General features: G+C 37.0%; 1 protein-coding gene across 3 annotated transcripts in view; it reads right to left on the reverse strand.

Annotated features, from left to right (window-relative positions):
- Nucleotides 1-21,763, reverse strand: part of RABGAP1L (RAB GTPase activating protein 1 like) — a 677,279-nt gene that overhangs the window by 180,846 nt on the left and 474,670 nt on the right. For all 3 annotated transcript variants that reach the window (XM_020902280.2, XM_070474047.1, XM_020902281.2), the window contains exon 18: nt 9,996-10,037. In XM_020902280.2, the coding sequence (XP_020757939.2) occupies nt 9,996-10,037 (42 nt within the window). The remainder of the gene's footprint in view (nt 1-9,995; nt 10,038-21,763) is intronic.

Raw genomic sequence — 21,763 nt, forward strand, 5'->3', positions numbered from 1 at the left:
TTCATAGAAGGACATTGAATTTTATTATTCTTAGTTCTGTCAAGTGACCCCATATTTCCCAGGATACAACAAGATCATATTAATTACTGACAACTTGGAACGGAGCATGTTTAATCAACTATCCTCCCTTAACTGGCATCTTGGACTGTCTCATGAGAAATAATGAGAAATCACCTCGAGAAATTTGCTGTGCTACACAATATATACACAGTACTATGATGATATATTTTTTTTCTGATATAAATCCCTCACCCATTAAATGTACAATTTATAAAACTCTAAAACTTTAAAATTCCTTGAATATCTTGCACTAGTTAGAAGCCCAAATTTGTGTTTGTTAGCAGCTTTAGCATTCACTGGATAGCATACTAAACCAATCTATCTGCAAAATGAAATACAATACAGAAAAAATTAAAAGCAAACCAAACATTCACACAACCAATTATGTTGGAAGGGGAAACCAATACAAAGGAATAGCAGTATCACCAAATTGCAAGTGCAGGAAGGAGTAGTGTTTTGCTGCCACCTACAGGGCAACAGGCATTCCTTCATGAAAGTGTCAAAACTAATCAACTAAAGGTGTAAAAACCACTGCAAATCCAAAAAACTGTTATGGGTTACTTCATATTTTCAGGTTTTTATCTTCTAATTTTGTAACCTGAATAGCCGCTGCAGAAACTACAGCCTTAATTTCAGTCCTACATTAGATCACCAACTTCAAGCTCAGAAACATTTTTTTTTTTAACCCAAGTTGGTAAACCAGACTAGAGAGAACTAAAATCCATTTTCTATTTTCAAGCTGTTTTGCTTCATGCTTTCTAACCCTGTGTGGTATTTAAATATGGTCCCACAAGGAGAGAGCCTCTGGAATATGAATTGATCCTTCTTTCTGGTGTCAACAGAAAGGAAAAGGGGAATTGCATTTTGAAAGGTCAAAGGAATACTTAACCAGCCAGCATAGTGTTGAATAAAAACTGATTTTTTTACTTTCAAATAAACAAGGCCCTATTTTATTTTACTTTATTTTATTTATGGGTTACATCAGAGATGTACTCCCTACTTTAAAAAAAATATTTATTGGTATTTTGTGTTTCTATTTTGTAAATTTTTATTAAAATATAGTTGACTTACAATGTTGTGTTAGTTTTCATGTATACAGCAAGATGATTCAGTTAAGCATATATATATATATATATATGTAAGCATTCTTTTTTTTTCCCATTTATTTTTATTAGTTGGAGGCTAATTACTTTACAACATTGCAGTATATGCATTCTTTTTTAACATTCTCTTCCATTACATATTATTATAAGATTTTGAGTATAGTTCCCTGTACTCTACAGTAGGTCCCTGTTGTTTGTTTTATATATAGTAGTTTTATATATAGTAGTGTGCATATTTTAATCCCAAACTCCTAATTTATCTCTGCATCTCCCCCACTTCCCCTTTGGTAACCATAAGTTTATTTTCTACATCTGTGAGTCTATTTTTATTTGGTTTTCTTTTTTTAAATTTCACGTGTAAATTCAGTTCAGTTCAGTTACTCAGTCATGTCCGACTCTTTGTGACCCCACAGACTGCAGCACGCCAGGCTTCCCTGACCAGCGCCAACTCCTGAAGCTTGCTCAAACTCACGTCCATTAAGTCGGTGATGCCATTCAACCATCTTATCCTCTGTCATCCCCTTCTCCTCCTGCTTTCAATCTTTCAGAGCATCACGGTCTTTCCCAATGAGTCAGTTCTTCGCATCAGGTGGCCAAAGTATTGGAGTTTCAGCTTCAACATCAGTCCTTCCAATGAATATTCAGGACTGATTTCCTTTAGGATTGACTGGTTTGATCTCATTGCAGTCCAAGGGACTCTTCAAGAAGAGTCCTCTCCAACACCACAGTTCAAAAGCATCAATTCTTCAGTGCTCAGGTTTCTTTATAATCCAACTCTCACATCCATACATGACTACTGGAAAAACACAGTTGTGACTAGATGGACCTTTGCTGGCAAAGTAATGTCTCTGCTTTTTAATATGCTGTCTAGGTTGGTCATAGCTTTTCTTCCAAGGAGTAAGCATCTTTTAATTTAATGGCTGCAGTCACCATCTGCAGTGATTTTGCAGCCCAAGAAAATAAAGTCTGTCACTGTTTGCCCATCTATTTGCCATGAAGTGATGGGACCAGATGCCATGATCTTAGTTTTCTGAATGTTGAGCTTTCACTCTCCCCTTTTACTTTCATCAAGAGGCTCTTTTTCTCTGTCTTACTTCGCTTAGTATGGTATCTCTAGGTCCATCCATACTGCTACAAGTGGTATTCTTTCTTTCTTTTTATGGCTGAGCAACAGTCCATTATGTGTATTTATATATATATATATACACACATATATATATATACACATACATATATTCTAGAATATATGTAGAATGTAGAATAATTCTAGAATGTAGAATATATGTATATACATATATTCTACATTTTCTTTATCCATTCATCTGTCAATGAACACTTAGGTTGCTTCCATGTTTGATTATTGTATATCTGTATATATATTTGGCTATTTGTATAATAAATAGTGCTGCAATGAACACTGGGGTACATGTATTTTTTTCAAATTATGGTTTTCTCCAGATACATGAACAAGGCCAAATTTAAACTTTTTGGGTTCTCTACTAAGACTCTTTTCTTGATTTGAAGATACTAACAGTAGATGAGCTTTGCTTTATAAATTAGGTTTTATGGTTCAAGCAACAACCTTGATGATCCAACATGAATTAGCTGAAGCACAATTCACACCTCAACTCCGGTACTTCTTTGGTCTCCCTTTTAAAGGAACTCCTGTAATATACTCCTCAGGAACCTACCAGTAATTCTCACGGCCCCACTGAGCAGATGCTACAATTCTACAGGTGGGCATTGCAATGGTGGGCATGGAGACAAAACAGACACATTAGCAACTGCTAGCAATGAAAATAAGGACCATCCATTTTCTAAGTGTGTCTGTGAATGCTTCCTCTAATTGCACATGTGTTTTCTTTCCCTCTTATTCCCTCACTATCACTTTTAGATAATTTAATTTTGAATGTTTGATCACATTGTAGTAGATGCTTAGCAGCACACTGGAGTCACCCGGAGAGTTTTTAAAAATACTGATGTTTGGGATCCCTTGATGTTCAAATGAAACTGTTGTGTACAACTCAGAATCAGAAAATGTTTAAAGCTGACTCTAGTTACAGGCGATTCTGATGTAGAGTTAAGACTGAGGACCTTTGCCGTGTACATTAATAACTCAATGCCTGGCAGGCCATGGTCCATGGGGTTGCAGACAGTCAGACATGACTGAAGAGACTAAGCACGCATGCACTTTTTACCCTCCTGGTTCTGGAACTTCCTGCATCAGATCTAGAGGGTAGGGGCATGGCTGAGAACAAGAATTTGGAAATGTTCAATTCAAACAAATTACTTGGGATTCAGGTGGTTCCAAAGTACACTGATGATTAATAACCACTTTGAGTTCTATTGCTGTTGTTGCTGTTCAGTCGCTAAGCCGTGTCTGACCCTTTGCAACTCCATGGACTACAGCACGCCAGGCCTCCTTGTCCCTTACCATCTCCAGAAGTTCACCCACATTCATGTCCATTGAATCAGTGATCTATTGCTGAAGGGACTCACAATACTGTGATATAACTAAAATAAACTGGGATAGTCTCTTATTGAAAATTGGTGGGAAGATTTTTTTTTCTTTGAAGGAGAAGGAAAAGCAAGGAAAAGAGATTTGCTTCCATACATTAAGAGGACTGTCAGACACTACTTCAAACAACTTAAGGAAAGGCACTGTGTGTCCACTGTTGTGTCCGTATCATTAAGCGCAGTGTCTGGCTCACAACAGGTGTTCAAAAGTCATTTGCTGAATGAACACACAAATGAAGGAATGTTATTAGTATACAATGTGTTTTACTGGGTCCATTCCCAGTAGGGAATGGTAGATGAGTTGGCAGATAACAAGTGGAAGATTACAAAATCACAGGTTATTACAGGTGAGAACACAAGGATGTCCTAAAATGGTATAGGAAGAGGTTATTTTAGCTGTAGAAGGGGCACTGGATAAGGAAGCAGGTTGCGACACACAAGCATGGCGTATTAGAGAGCTCCCAGCCTGCTGACAGCAGGGTACCCTGGGAGGTTTAGAAGGAGGCCAAAATACGAAATACAAAAGATTATTTCTCCTATGAAATAACAGACAAATTTCTGGAAAGACGATTCCATGATACAAAAATCAGGCTTACTGCAGCAGGCTACTGACATGAGAGAAGTTTGGTTAAAGAAAGAGATGTTTCAGTTCAGCATGTAGATTCTGTTTGCTATCCAAATCAGAATCACATAGCTAAACTGAAAAAAAAAAAAGTATTGTAACACAAATATATTTTCTATTTCTCATGTAATGTGAAATATTTCTTTCTAAAAGCTGAACAATGACGTAAACAGAGTAAGCAGGGACAAATGAATAATCTCTGAGAGAAAAAAAATTTCAATTAAGCAAGTAGATTACATAAACCCAGAGACATACACAAAGATACTTTTTTAAAAAAAATAGTAAAATCTGCCCTCAAAGTCAATTATATTTCAACACAGCTGGGAAAAAAAAGTGCTAGGGTTTCCTATAAATCTAGTCTGAATCACAGTGATGACAAATACAAAACTCACATGTATGAGTAAAATGAAGGTTTTCTCAGAATAAGGGGAAGAGCTATACTATTCCTTATGCATAGTGATTCTGAATGGACGAACATAGAGAGAATTCAACAAAGAAATAGAACATATAAGAAAGACTCAAACAGAAATTACACTCAACTGAAAAACACACTAAAAGGGTTCAACAGCAGAACAGATGAAATAAACCTGAGCACAAATCACTGAGCTGAGAGAGCAATGGAAAACACCCCACAGAGTAGCAAAATAAAAAGGAATTAAAAGAGGTGAGGAAATGTTAGGGGCCTCTGGTACAAAATCAAAGGAATAACACTCACATGAGAAGAAAGAAGAAGCCAGAAGGACTATTTGACGAATAATGGCTGAAAACTCCTCTAATCTGGGGAAGGAAACAGTCACCCAGACCCAGAAAGCCCTGAGAGTTCTAAACAGGATGAATCCAAAGACAAACACACTGAGACACATTATGGTTAAAATGCTAAAAGTTAAGGATAAACAGAGACTCTTAAAATCAGCATGAGAAAAGCAATTAATTACTTAAGGAAAATCTCATAAGGCCATCAGAAGACTTTTTTTTCATCAGAAACTTTACATGCCATAAAGGAGCGGCATAACATATTAAAAACGCTGAAGAGAAAAAAAAAAACAAAAACACACAAACAACCTGCCAACCAAGAATTCTCTACTGGCAAAGTTACCATTCAGAATAAAGGAGATATTACGAGTTTTCCAGGTAAGCAAAAGCTAAAGGAATTCATCACCACTAAATTGGCCTTATTAGAGATGTTAAAGGGACCTCTCTAAACTTAAAAAGTGCTAATTAATAATGAGAACAGATAAAATTAAAAATCAATATAAAGGCAAATAAATACTAAAGGTAGTGGGTCAATCACTTATATAGCATATATGAAGGCTGAGACAAAATTATTACATAAAATTAAAGTACAATAATTAAGATACACATAGTAAACTAAAAAGGTATAAAATGTGTCATTAAAAATATAAGACATATGGAGAGTATACATATATAGGATGTTGTATGTAAACCCCATAGTAACCACAAAGAAAAAACTTATTAATAAATACACAGAAGAAAATGAGAAAGAAATCTAATACTAAAGAAAATCACGAAAAAATCACGGGAAAAGAGAAAGAGAAGAAAAGAACAGAGAGGAGCTACAAAAATGACCTGAAAAATTAACAAAATGACAGTAAGTCAATTGTTTAGTCACTCAGTCATGGCCAACTTTTTTGCAACCCCATGGACTGTAGCCTGCCAGGCTACTCTGTCCATGGAATTTTCCAGGCAAGTTTACTGGAGTGGGTTGTCATTTTCTCTGTCAGAAGATCTTCCCAACGTGGGCTAGAACCCACGTCTCCATGTCTCCTGCACTGCAGGTGGATTCTTTACCAAGGAGTAGGGAGAAGAGAATTTCTATATGTAATAATAGCATATAGATGTACTGTAGTACTTACTAAGTTATAGGCACCAATCATATATAAATTCATTAAACTGTAATAACAATCCTATGTGATGAATGTTACTAATATCCCCATTTTAAAGATAGGGAAAATGTAAGTTACCTAAAATGTTACTAATAGTCACTCAGTCATGTCTGACTCTTCAGGACTCCATACTCCATGGACTGTATAGCCTGTCAGGCTCCACTGTCCATGGAATTCTCCAGGCAACAATACTGGAGTGGGTTGTCATTTCCTTCTCCAGGGGAATCTTCCCAACCCAGGGATTGAACCCAGGTCTCCTGCACTGCATGCGGATTCTTTGCCATCTGAGCCACCAGGGAAGCCAGTGAGTTACCTAAGATGGCTGGATAAACTGCTGAAGATGGAATCTGCTCTCAGGAGGCAGAAGAAGAGTAGGAAGAAAAGCAAGTACTACGCTAATACCGTTTTGATAACTACTGAGAGATCAAGTTAGATAAAAAATAGAAAAGATGTCAACTAGATTTCATTAATGACTTGGTCAAAAAAGCTACAATAGCATGGTATGGAAACAAACCATAGTAGAGATCATTGAACCAATAATATAAAAGATATACTTAATAACACTTACATAACATACACAGCCCCTCCAAGATAAGGCTCATTCTTCTAAAATTTAACCAGAATCAACTGACTTCCCTAAAAACATCCCAGATATTTCCAAACAAAAGTACATAACATTGGAATCTTCAAAACTGAGGCATTTCATTTGTTTATAACAACAATTATAATAATTACTTTTTAAGTTGCTTTGTTTTTCCTTCAGGAAAACAGAAATTCTGATTTTTCAAGAGTATGGTTGTTAACCGACAGCAGTTTTGCAATATGGATCAAAAATTAAAATGTGATTACAGTTTGACCAACAATTACATTCTTAGGAATTTATCCTAAAGATACCATAAGTATATAAAGATGGAATTTAAGGATGTTTGTTATAGTTCTGTTTAACAGGGAAGTCTAAAAACAATTTTAATCTCCATAAAAGTTAAAAATATAAAATTGGTTAAATAAATTATGATACATACAATAGAAAAATAAGCAGTCATTTAAAAGGCTAAGGAAGTTCCATGTGTAATAATAGCTGCTGGGTGACTGTAGTGCTTACTAAGTTACAGGCACCAATCATATATTAACTCATTAAACCTTAACAACAATCCTATGGAATAGGTATTACTAACATTTCCCATTTTAAAGACGAGGAAACTGTTAATTGGCCTAAGATCACTGGACAAATTGTGTAAGATGGGATTTAAACTCAACCAGTCTGACCCCGTGCTTTTAACCACTACATGTATATTATAACACAGAAGGATATTTATAATGTATTACTATATTAAAAAGTCTTGTCCAACAGCATTTTTAAAAGAAAATAAATATATATTCATCCTTTTACATTGTTCTTTTAGATTTACTTACTACCTCCCCATCGTCTTATCTGTAACCCTCAAACCTATATTAAAACATATTTATTTATATACACATATATGTATATGAGTATATGTAGGTAGGTAATACATCCTTACATATTCAATAGACTAAAGCATAGGAGAAAGATTTTACATCCAATTTTTATTATGATTTCCTCTGAGGTAGGGTTATAAATGGGCTTTAACTCTGTAATGTTTATATGCTTGTGGTCAAGGTGGAGGGAAACGTTCTGTCATTTACTTTTTAATCCTTGTCAGAAAGCAAAGAATCTATTCTGATTAGAAATTTTCTCTGCCAACATGAAGTCACTCAGATTAATTCTCACTGATCATCTCCCATCTATTATAATGTACTATGCTATGACTACTGAATGCATCATATAATCACTAAATTAGATTTTTAGGAATATACCTATCCTACCTAATGGATTCTGACAACAGCCTAAATAATTTAATGATGATACTATAAGGAATCCTTCTTTTAGCTGAGTGGCTTTCTAGTCACCTGGTAGACTGTTTCTAACCCAAAAGTAAATAGCTCCCATTCAGAAAACAGATGTTATAAACCATACTAAGCTACAGAGACACTCACCTATGTTTATGTTGTTTAAAAATGTTATTAATTCAGCTTTACCTTTGCTAAATCAAAAGATTTCAAACAATCTGGGGCCTTGGTTCTATCAATTATCAGCTGGGGGAGAGAATTATTAAATGGTTTTCTCTGATACAGTTTATGGTTCTCCTACAAATAACATCTGGATATTTAATATATGCTGATAAGATGATCTAAGCTAACAGTCAATGCTCAAGTGTTAGCATTGAGTGCTCAAGTAATGTTAAGTAATTGCTCAAGTAATGTTACTTACCTTTCTGATTCCCCTCATCACAAGAAGTAGAGAGAAATCCCTCTGCAGCTATACTGAAAATTGGTTAGGCTAGATCCATAAGCACTTTCAGCTATCCCTAAGTTTATTATTTTTATATAAACAAGTTTACATTCTTTTATCTGACAGATGAGAAGCTAAAAATTAATCACTGTCAAATGCATTTTGGGGTATTCTTTTTCTAGGTGGGAACAGTCAGATCAGTTAAGTACACTTAGGTACAGCCTATGTGTACTGATTCTATGTGGGGTCAGCTCCAAAATTCAAACAAGAGCTCCTAAAGTAACTTTGTCAAATGAATTGTTCATATCTAAACTCAAAATGAAAAATACGAAGTACACTGTATGTACATTTTAACAGAATAAGAGAGAAGGAGCAGTAGCCCATGTCTTGAGTTATATAAGGCCCATGTAATGTGATGCCTTTGCTTTGGATAAAAGTATTTAATGGTTAAACAGGAAAGCTCTCCTAAAATATGAAGAGGTTCTCTGAAGCTTCAAGTTACGATCTTTGAGGAAATGTAGAAGACTTATGGGGAACCTAGTAATAAATTCAGAGTAACTTCATGAATATAACAGTAATCACAATAATGACAGCTACCATTTATTAGGCAATACAACTTTCCATTATGTTAAGGGGTTTTATGGATCCTATTATTTAGCAAGCCTATGAATTAGTTTTCATTACTATCTCAAAACTCAGGGTCTGAGCACTATGAGTAATTTGCCCAAGGTCATACATTAGAGCTGAAATTAGAACCAAATCTATCTGAGTCTGGTGTCTGCAATTTTAACAACTACATTTTACTAGGAAAAGGGTGAGCCTGCATCTTTTTATAAACAAGGCAATTTTCACCTTCAATAATAATAGAACTTCATTTTTAACCAAAGGACAAAAACCAATCGGGTTATTTTCATCAACTCTGTAGCAAATGTCTTGCTGTTAACACACTTTCAAAGTTGCATTGATATGTTGATATAAAATCCAACGAGGTAATTATAATTGAATTCTGACATGTCATATAAATTTCTAGCTATCAGAGAAAGAACTGCAAATTGCAAGTAACAGTTTCTTTTTTAGTCAGCATATTACGGAAGCTTTCTAATAATTCAATTATATGTTTAGCTACCTTTAGAGATGTTATTATGGTAAGAAGCATTTTAAGGAAAAAGCTGGCATCGTTTTGACAGAGAACAGGTTTTAACTTTTTCTCATATCATCCAACTCGAATGAATGGAAATATTTTTATATGCTACTGGAAAGAGTGTTAATGATAGCAAGATTAAATGGATTATAAGAAAATGAAACTTGAAATACACAACAACAACAAACGATGGGAGAAGGATAGAAGAGCAAAGTTTCTCAGAGAAGTCGTTTTTTGTGTTCAAGAATCTAGAATGAGTCAAAGGTTGTAAACTGAATGATGCTCAGTTCCAAGGGCAGAGATAAGACAGTTTGGTTAAACATAAAAATGGACTTACTTTTAGAAGAGCCAAGGCTACATGAAAGATTATGTTCAAACCCTGAAACAGAAAAAGAGAGTCAAAATCAATAATCACATCGATCACTATTTTATTAAGTATTTTCCCAAGACCTCCACATATCATTAATAAAATCTGATTATTTTCATTTCCACATGCAATAATAATTGAACGATGAGATTTCTCAAAGGTATTTTTCTTCTCTGAGAGGCTTATTATAAATTTTAGGTCCTATTTAGTTGATGCTCACATAAAATTATTGTTTTTACAGTAAATTACTTTTCCTCAGTCTATTTCTGGTTCAAGGCCTGCAAAAGTCAAGTTCCTTGATCAAAATGGCAGTGACACTGAAGTCTAAAATTATTAAGTGAAATTTCTAAGTCCTATCTGTGTTATATGGTTACACTGCCTGTGGAAAACAAAACAGAGAACAAAAGGTGTTCCTGGTAACTGAGGCAGATTATATGAGGGGAACTGTAAGCATCACACTGGATTTCCACTACCTACCACTCTAATTGTTTTGTTGTTTTAGTGTTTGTTTTCAAGGAGTATTTGTACAACTAGAGGTTGCAATTAGGGGCTATCTGCTAGACTTCCTTGTCTTCTTTTTTCCAGAAAACCAGAGCAACATTTCTTCAGGAATAAAAAAAATTAAATAGCTTGCTAAGAAGCCATACTGGAGCTGAATTTTGACTCTGAGTGAGATGTTGAGATATAAAAGTCAAGAGAAAGGAATCTTAAATGCTCAAGATGACAGAGGCAGAAACAAAATTGCCACAGAATACGCTGTTTCTTTGCCATGCAAGTCATCATTCATGAGAAAAAAGACCTTTCAAATTTCAGCTGATATCTCCCATAAGTTCATATCTTTCCATAACTATGTGGTATGCCCTCTTCAGCTTGGTCACAAGTATAATCTAAACTACCTTTTGGACATGGAATTGTACTAGATGTGCTATGCAAAGAACTCCTCATGAACCATCCTTTTACTATCTGCAAAATCAGGAGCAAGGATTAGGACTAGATAATTAGAGTATATTCCTGTTATAATATGAGAATCTCTCACATTCAACTATCGAACATATGATGTAATGGCAGAAGAGATGAATGATAAACACAAAATAGTTGGCTGAAAGTTTTGAGTGTACTGAATAATTCGTTAAGAAATCAAAGCAGTAAAAAGCATAATCAGGCCAGGAGACAAAATCAAATTGACAAAGAGTTCATTACCACAGCAAGCAATGATTTTAGACTAGTTTTGATCACCATTAGAAAAAAGAGAGAGATACTACTATAATAATAACAATAATAATAATTTTAAAACAACTTGGGTTACAATTAAGCAGAATTTGCTTTCCTAATCTAAATTTGGATCCTTGCCCTCTAGCTGTAGGCCCTGCTCCACATTCCCTCCATCCCCCACACCACACCACTAGGCATAGTCCAACCTCACAACCTGAATGCTGTGCTGATCAACCTGCCGTGAAGACCAAATCCACAGGATCTCTGATTCTTAGTTGTTTTTTTTCCCAATCACTGTCACTACGTAAGCACCTCTTGTCTATAGTTCTCTAATCCCCATAAAGCTCTGGCCTTCCTCCTAAGCCCGTCTCCCACCCTTCCATCTCCTTTCCAGACTCCTTCAGAGTTCATGTTCATGTTCAGCCCCATTCCATGTTCAGCCAACTTTGCTATGCTCTTGACCTCCCTACCAAACATTTCTCCCACCTCCATGCTTTCACAGAAAGAGTGAAATCTAGGGATCCATATAGCAATCTGTATTATGATTCTCATTTTTCAGAGCATGAACTTGATTACCTAAGTTATATATGCATTTAGCAGTTGCAGGCTAGGATCACTCTCCAAAGCCTCCCAAATGAGTAGTCTAATGGCATTTTCACCTCACAGTGTTGCTGTAATATGTATAATAAGTGCTTATTTGATAACCAAATGATTATATTAGGTATCTCCAAGTTTTCTGGGATTTATTCTTTTCCATATGCACCCAACTAGACCAATTTGTAGAGTCACCATCAAATAACAGTAAGAAACATTTTCTTCAATTATCTCAAATTATTGGACAATTGAGCTATGGAACACACAAAGAAGAATTTAGGGAAAAAAAGAATCTGTAAATAACCAAAACAGCTCTTGCTAATAGCAAAGAAAAAACTTATTCAAATTTTAATTTCACTTACACTTAGAATTAGTAAAGAATCTGCCTGCAATGGAGGAGATCTGGGTTTGATTCCTGGGTCACGAAGAGCCTCTGAAGAAGAAAATGGCAACCCACCCCAGTATTCTTGCCAAAGAATCCCATGGACAGAGGAGCCTGGCGGGCTACAGTCCATGGGGTCCCAAAGAGTTGGTACGACTGAAGCAACTAACAACATGATTTTATTGTTCACAGATATAAGTAGCAAGCTAAAAGACAAAGTATGTGCTAGATGGGATTAGGGACATAGCCTACAGAGACAGTTATCAGAATCAAAATATTATACTTGATAGAAGGTAAACTTTTAAAAAAATGTATAGCTATCTGGGCTCATCTAATGACATCAAAAGACCTTCAATAGCTAACATTACTGTGGTAATCCCAGAAATATTAATGAATGCTTATATTATATTTGAAACACTGTGCTTAAGAAGAAAGCACAGTCTGTGTTTTAAATAAAAAGTAGCTTTTTAAGCTTGGGCAGCTAAAGAGGTAACTTCATTTATTAGAAGATTTTATACAAATAAACTCTTTAAATAAGTTCATAATGTACATGTTTATGTGAAACCCTAGAAGTTATCATAAAAAATGAAGAAAAGTAAAGACTTCATAAGCTTTAAATTGAAGTAGAATAGTGTGGCCAGACCATACAAACAAAGGCACAATATTTTCAGACCTCTAGATTGCAGGAAATTAGAAAAAACATGCTATTCTGCCAAGTTCTTTATTTCACTACAAATGTATCCTGATTTCCTAACAGAATAAAAAAGGCAACTTTAGTCAGACATTTAAAATTATCTATTTTTCTCTTTTAGATAAGAGTTATTCCCATTTAGGAATATAATTAGAGGTATTATTAAATTATAGTAACCTCCATAGGCCAGCATTCAGGCGGCACAAATAGGTTTCTTTTAAGATGACAATGTCAGTACAAGCTTAGGTCCTCAACCTGCTAGCCACCAGTGAAATACATTGTAAGCAAACAACCGTTCACTTTTCCAAGGCACCAAGTGAACTAAATGACCCATTATTTTACCATTTAAATGCCCCGCTTACTCTTACATGGTCCAACATTTGTCGAATTAAGCTGAAATATATTTAAAAAAATTTTTTTAAAGAAAAGATGTCATACACTTTCAAGATGCCTCCCTATTCAGAAATATGTAATCTATAACAATTTGTTTTTCACTGAGGGGTAAATAAGTGTTCCTAGTGGGACTGAAAGGGTTAAGGTACTTAAAGAATTATTAAGAGTGAAAATAACAGGTAAATACACTGTCATGGCTACTTACCATTTATATGCAAAGTCTAACTCCAAGGGCAAGATAATAAATGAGTCAATATCCATTGACTATTTCCTACATGTCAAGATCTAAATTAATTACACCATAAACACGTCCTTACTTAGTCCCACAACAACCTGAAATTCCATTTTACCCACAAAAAAATTAGATTTAGAGAAGTCAAATTATATTTCCTAAGGTCACAGAGCTGTTAAAAGGATTTTAACCTATACAGTATAACTCTAGAAGTCATACTCATAACCACTGTTAAGAGAAGATGGCTGAAGGAATGAATGAATGAATACCTTAGCTGAGTATTATTTAATGTGGCCTCTAATTCTCAAAGGATTAAAGTGATTCTTCCCATTTAAAGGCAAGTATATTTTGAGAGCAAGGAGGAAAAAGATTAATAATAGGTGACCTCTATCAAAACCAAATTTTATTATTTGTCTCCATATTAAAAACACTCACAAAAATCATCTGACTGCTTGCAGGACGTGCAGCAATAGAAACTCAAGCTTGCTGTGAAAATAAGGTCACCACCTTTATCCAGTGACAACAGACTAAGTGACAACCTTCTGGGTATGAAGTAGTTCCTTAACTGCCTGGGAAGCTGCTGTATCAAAATTTAGTCACAGCCTGGAAAAATCTTCACTTTAAAGAACACCTACAAGTAATTGTCTCAAATTAAATAATTGCTCCAAAGTGCAGATCATCGTGTTCCTGGGTAGGCCGACAACTGAGCACCCACCACCCTGTATGACGGCAGGCTGACAGAGCATTCACTGAGACAAAGACACGAGTGTCTTGGCTCTGACAGCAGGCAATCGTGGGCTCAGAGGGGGCTGACAGATTGTGTGAGAAGCTGTCAAGAACTGCAATGACAGCGCTGAGAACAAATGCTGGGAAGGTAGTGTCAAAAAAGTGCCAAACGTGCACCCGCACTGGGGTCCTCAGGGATCAACGTAAATGGGAAATAAACAGTATGTGGAAATGGAGATCCAAGCAACAAGGCAGCGAAAAATGATCAGACAGGTAAATAAATGGAGGACAAACACAGCTGAAGCTGGAGGAAATGGGTGCTGCTCTTTTGGCCATCCAATGTGGGACACGTCACTCCAGAAAGGGGCAACGACTCACCAAGACAGCATTCAGAAAGCATACTGAATGAACTGAGCACTCGCTCAGTATTCAATAAACACTAGCAATTATTATTAGGTTTGCATATTTATTGCCTGCCATATCTTACATTTTATATATTGTTTTCACTAGTTCTCTCAATACTCTAGGGCATTTATGTTACTGCCACAATTTTAGAGATAAGAAAACTGAGGATCATAGACATCACACTATTAGTAAATGGTAATTAATGCCAGGGTTAGAATTTATGTATGTTGGACAAAAAATGTCCATGCTTTTTTTCACCAATTCCATCTCTATTGCAAAGCCAATGAGAGTTTGGTGAAATATCTGTTATGAATTAAAGGTGGTCATAATTCTCAGACACTTTTCCCATTGACAGGCAGAGTCTTGGTCCTTTCCTCTTGAATCTGGTAAGACTGTATCACATCTTTGACCAAGAGAATACGATAGAAGTGAAGCTACACCAATATTATGGGCTCAGGTTTCATAAGACATTGACTGATGGCTTCCATATCCTATTTCTTGGAGTGCCCTCTTGGAAACCAGTCACCAAGTAAGAAGTGCAATTACACTTAGACTCCCAGTGCTCCAGAGGCTGAACACAGAGGAAAGAGCGTGCAGGACACATGCCATGCACAGAAAGAGGCCAAGAAACACCCGGTGCCAGGTATGTTAGTGAAGACGTCATCCTGAAAGTGACTCCTCCAGCCTCAGGTGCCCCCACTGATGCCATGTGGGTCACAGATGAAGCACACAGATAAAGTCTTCCCAAATTCCCGAATTATGAAATTGTCAATAAAATAAACAGAAGTTCCAAACTTTTAAAAAAAACTTACTTTGAAATAATTTCAAACTTGGAAAAAATTTGCAAAAATAGTGTCAAGAGTTTCTGCCCACCCTTCACCCAGCTTCATCAAATGTTAACATATTACAAAACCACACAACAACAACCAAAATCAAGAAAGTTGTATTCAAATTTTGTTAAATGTTCCACTAATGATTTTTTCCTGGTCCAGGATCTAATCCTGGATCATAAATTAAATTTATTTGTCATGTCTCTTCAGTTTCTCTTCTGGGATAGTTTTTGGTCTTTATCTTTCATGAACTTGACTCTTGTCAAGAGTAAGGGTCAGTTACTTTGTAGAATGCCCCTAAATTTGGTGTCTGATGTTTCTTTACGATTAAACTTAGATTATATATTCTTAGCACAAACACCCCAGAATCAATGCTGGGTCAGCCCATTTGATCAGGAAGCTACATTAATATCAACAACATCTTGCCCCAAAATCACTGTTTTAAAGTCACTTGGGGGACTTCCCTGCTGGCCCAGTGTCTGAGCTCCCAGAAAATAATAGCAAATGAAGCAACAGACAAAGGATTAATCTCAAAAATATACAAGCAACTCCTGCAGCTCAATTCCAGAAAAATAAATGACCCAATCAAAAAATGGGCCAAAGAACTAAACAGACATTTCTCCAAAGAAAACATACAGATGGCTAACAAACACATGAAAAGATGCTCAACATCACTTATTATCAGAGAAATGCAAATCAAAACCACAATGAGGTACCATTACACACCAGTCAGGATAGCTGCTATCCAAAAGTCTACAAGCAATAAATGCTGGAGAGGGTGTGGAGAAAAGGGAACCCTCTTACACTGTTGGTGGGAATGCAAACTAGTACAGCCACTATGGAGAACAGTGTGGAGATTTCTTAAAAAACTGGAAATAGAACTGCCACATGACCCAGCAATCCCACTTCTGGGCATACACACCGAGGAAACCAGATCTGAAAGAGACACGTGCACCCCAATGCTCATCGCAGCACTGTTTATAATAGCCAGGACATGGAAGCAACCTAGATGCCCATCAGCAGACGAATGGATAAGGAAGCTGTGGTACATATACACCACAGAATATTACTCAGCCATTAAAAAGAATTCATTTGAATCAGTTCTAATGAGATGGATGAAACTGGAGCCCATTATACAGAGTGAAGTAAGCCAGAAAGATAAAGACCATTACAGTATACTAACACATATATATGGAATTTAGAAAGATGGCAACGATAGCCCTATATGCAAAACAGAAAGAGACACAGATGTACAGAACAGACTTTTGGACTCTGTGGGAGAAGGCAAGGGTGGGATGTTTCAAGAGAACAGCATCGAAACATGTATATTATCTAGGGTGAAACAGATCACCAGCCCAGGTTGGATGCATGAGACAAGTGCTCGGGCCTGGTGCACTGGGAAGACCCAGAGGGATCGGGTGGAGAGGGAGGTGGGAGGGGGGATCGGGATGGGGAACACATGTAAATCCATGGCTGATTCATGTCAATGTATGACAAAAACCACTACAATATTGTAAAGTAATTAGCTTCCAACTAATAAAAATAAATGGAAAAAAAAAAAGAAAAAAGACTCTGAGCTCCCAATGCAGGGGGCCCAGGTTCAATCCCTGTTCAGGGAACTAGATCCCACATGCTGCAACTTAGACCTGGTGCAGCCAAATAAATGAATAAATTAAAAAAATAAAAATTAAAAAAATAAAGTCACTCGGATTTGGCATAGTTTGTAACATCAGGTAACCAGAAAGAATCCCTTTGGCTTCTCTTTGATAAATTTCTTACTTCTGTGATCTGCACTGAATTTTTTTTCCCCCACAGAAAAGAGAAAGTGACAGATAATTACCATGCAAATATAAAGAATACTGGCTGCTCTTTAAATATAGGTCCTATAGAAAGAATACTGTAAATTTCAGCCAAAAAAAAGTATTTTATTTTATTCTGTGCTTCTTGTATTATAAGTACTTTACAAGTTCAATTTTTTAGAATGACTAAATAATGGACTTTGATGGAGTAGTAAGTAAAATGATGCAGTAATATTCTGGCTTTTGGTTTGTTTCTGGATGCCCGCTAGAGGGCAGGATTGTAGCACTGAAAACCAAGAAGCAGCTTTACCAAAAAAAAAAAAAAAAAAAATTCTGAGACTTTCATGGGAGCTTTGCATACAAATTCATTTAAGTACTAATGTGTTAAAACCCTCATGGCTAAGTCCTCCCTTATGTCTACAACTAATTCACTAAAATAATATAAAATATGAAAAAACTTGGAGGATTGTCACCCTTCATTTCCCCAGTTTTATTAAATATTCTCCATTTTTGTTATGGAATTGTGAATTTTTTCCTAAGTAGAGTGGTGAAGATGAGTTCGAGAAGGGGGAGGGATGAGAAGTAAATGTAACATGAATGTGTCAGTTTAGTCACGGGTGATTATCTTTGCTTGACTTAGACCTGTTTGTTTTTAATATTCTATTTATTTACTTTAGTTCCGGCTGCCTCGGGTCTTAGTTGCAGCATACAGGATCTTTCCTCGTGGTACATGGGCATCTCTCTACTTGTGGCCTGCAAGTTCAGTTGCCCTGCCACACATACCATCCTAGTTTCCAGACCAGGGATCAAACCCACGTCCCCATTAGAAGACAGAATCCAGAGGATTCTCAAACACTGCACCACCAGGGAAGTCCCTAGGATTCATTTTCTCAGCAAACTCAACATTCAAAAAACTAAGATCACGGCATCTGGTTCCATCACTTCATGGTAAATAGATGGGGAAACAATGGAAACAGTGGCAGACTATTTTCCTGGGCTCCAAAATCAGCGTGGATGGTGACTGCAGCCATGAAACTAAAAGACACTTGCTTCTTCGAGGAAAAGCTATGAATAACCTAGACAGCATACTGAAAAGCAGAGATATCACTTTGCCAACAAGATCTGTGTGGTCAAATCTATAGTTTCTTCAGCAGTCATATATGGATGTTAGAGTTGGACCATAAATAAGGCTGAATGCCAAAGAACTGACGCTTTCAAACTGTGGTGCTGAAGACTCTTGAGAGTCCATGGACAACAAGGAGATCAAACCAGTCAATCCTAAAGGAAATCAACCCTGAATATTCATTGGAAGGACTGATGCTGAAGGTGAAGCTCCAATACTTTGGCCACCTGATGGGAAGAGCCGACTCACTGGAAAAGACCCTGATGCTGGGAAAGATGGAGGGCAGGAGGAGTAGGGGACAACAAGAGGATGAGATGGTTGGATGGCGTCACAGATTCAATGGACATAAGTTAAAGCAAACTCAGGGAGATAGTGAAGGACCAGGAAGCCTGGTGTGCTGCAGTCCCTGGGGTTGCGAAGAGTCAGACATGACTGAGCAACTGAACAACAACGACTGAAAAGTGGTATATCTACAAAGTCTGAGTCCTTAATTACGTGTGACTCTGGGAAGAACTTTTAGTAGTCACATCTGAAATAAATAAACCTCTCAAAAACAAAGCATGTGAAATAAGAGAAATAAATCACTGTTTTTTGACAAGTATTCATCAAATCTGTGTGCCAGGCACTCTGAGAACTGCTTAGTATATACTAGCATTTTTAAGTTTACATTGATGGATAAGTGATCCTCTTCCAAGGAAAGGAAAAGAATATGAGATAAAAATGTGAACAGACAACACTGTCCCTGGGCAAAAAAAAAGGAGAGGAAAACATGTTGTAGTTTCTATAAAGATTCCCTATTGGCAATGAATTCTGGCAATCACCCTTTGTTCTCCTCAAATCCCCTTAAGTCATGATGAGCCTTGGATTATGTTGTCTTCTAGCTACAGTTATCTGTCAACCATCCCATGCTGCAGAGGTGTTACTGATGCCCTTCATAAGGACAAAGTAGCCTCACCAATTCCTAAATACCAGCTGATCTTGATTCCTTCCTTCCTCCTATCTCCTGCTAATTTCCATTGGCCTAACTCACCTAGAAGCCAGAAAGTATATGAATTCTATTAGAATTCTTGTACCTATACCCTCACCTTTCTTTTAAACTAAAAAAGATAAGAGATGAGAGGGATATAAATGTATAAGTGATATAGAAATTGAAACACACTGCTGAAGGTTCATTAATTCACTCTAGATCACACATAAATCATTGAAGCTAGAATTCAAGACAGGCAGTCTGTCTGCACAGACAGTGTTTGAAAGGACCATGGTATACTATACATTTTCCTCAAATCTGAAGCTATTAAGTGAGAAGATATTTTAAAAGTTAGCCGAATTAACAATGGAAATATTTTAATACTGCATCTTCAGACTAAACATGGTTCCATAAGACCAGTAGCTAAGAGATAAGTGAGAGTATATCGGTTTATTACTAAAGGTATATATTAATATACCAACTTGAGCGGCACTAAATATATACTTCTGAGACAATAGAAAATACATATTGGCCTCTGGCACAGAGCTCCAGAAACCCTTGTAATTTCCAAACTGATAAGAACACTGGGAGCATCTCTGTTCTACTACCTGATCTTTGACCCCAGTTCCTGACACAGGGCTCTTGAAACCTCTATAATTTCCTGAGTGATACAAGTGTCTTTTGTTCCAGTGAAGTAACTGTGGGTGGGTTCCTGGATGGCTCTTGGATGAGGGCTGGTCACTGAAAGACCAAGCCAAGATTGGAGCTTGGTTTTTCCCGGTCTACTTCACACCCTCCTGAGTAAGGAGAAGGGTTGAAAATAAAGTTAATGATCAATTAAGCCTGTGTTATGAAGCTTCCATAAAAATCCCAGCAGTACGGGATTTGGAAAGCTCCTAGGCTGACGAACACATCCGCTCTAGGAGACTAATGCACCCCAACTCCATGGGGACACCGGGCTCAGGACCCCCTCAGGCCTTGTCTTACGCAGCTCTTCAACTGGCTGTCATTTGTATCCGTTATCATGCTCCTCAATAAACCGGGAAAGGTAAGTCAATGTTTCCCTGAGTCCTGTGAGCCCCTCTAGCAGATTAACTGAACTTGAGAAGGGGGTCAAGGGAGCCTCTGATGTCTAGCCAAAATGGACAGAACTGTGTGTGACCTGGGCTAGCTACTACTTGCACCTGGAATTTGAGGCAGGGTGGGAGCACAGTGTTGGGGGAGCAAGACTTTAACCTGTGGGACCTGACACTATATCCATGTAGATGGTGTTGGAATTGAGGTAAATTGTGGGACACCCAAGTGGTGTTGCAGGGAAGTAAGTGCTTGGTGCGGGAAAAAACAGCCACACATTGGGAGACTGAAAGTGTCAGAAGTGAGTGTGTTAGGAGTGTGCGAGCAAAGGAAACACACAGACAAGAAGCCTAGGAGGCACACTTAACTGAGATTTCCCCTTTAACAGAAGGGAGAAACAGGTGTTCCCGTTTACTGTGCTCACCTGGGCAAGCCCAATAAGAAGGTTTCGACCTGCTGGTAGACTATAAGGTCTTCTTTGATAAGGCTCTCACGGGCTGCTGTCACATCACCTACCATGTCAGGAGAGAATGGCACTCTGCCCCGTGTTGCTTGTTAGGGGTTTCACTGGTGGTACCCAACTCCCCCTATATCCCACCCTCCTCAGTGACCTAACAGCTGTGGGGAGATGAAAAACAGGTTTTGAAAATATTCCCCCATATTAGACCATGCCCTGAACCTCTGGACTTTATGGTGTTCTTCTCTACCTGGAACATTCTTCCATCTTCTCTTAATTACTGTTCTCCTTGTTTGGGTCTGGGATTAGATGCTAATTCCTCTGGGAGGCTTTTTGGCTTTCCATTGCTGGGTTAGACACCCCTCAATAGAGTTCTTTCAAAATACCCATGATCTCCACATCACAGCATTCAGTCTACTGATGGGTAACTACTCATTCACCAGTCTCTATTTCCCTGTAAGTTACACGAGGGTAGAAACCTGCCTTTCTTTACTGGTATATTTCCATCATTTAGGACCCTACCTGAACAGAGCAGGTACTCAGAATTAGTTGAAGAAATGGATGACATAAATAGGGTTGTCAGAATCAAGGAGAAAATCTTTGATGAGAATTAAAATTCATGAAATGTTCTTCAAACTAATTTCTTCCTACAATTTCTTGATATTAACTACATACTTTTTTTTTTTGGTTGATGAGTCTCCTTTTCATATTATTTGAAGAGATAAACATGTTACACTCAGTTCCTTCTTAAATATTAAAAAAAGTAAGCTCTTGGATAGTAACACTAAATTATAGAATGTTACTGTTCATCTTTTTCTGTCCTAGAAGGTTCACCACCTCTTTATAAATCTGA

This window comes from Odocoileus virginianus, chromosome 11 (assembly GCF_023699985.2).
Source record: "Odocoileus virginianus isolate 20LAN1187 ecotype Illinois chromosome 11, Ovbor_1.2, whole genome shotgun sequence".
Lineage (NCBI taxonomy): Eukaryota > Metazoa > Chordata > Mammalia > Artiodactyla > Cervidae > Odocoileus > Odocoileus virginianus.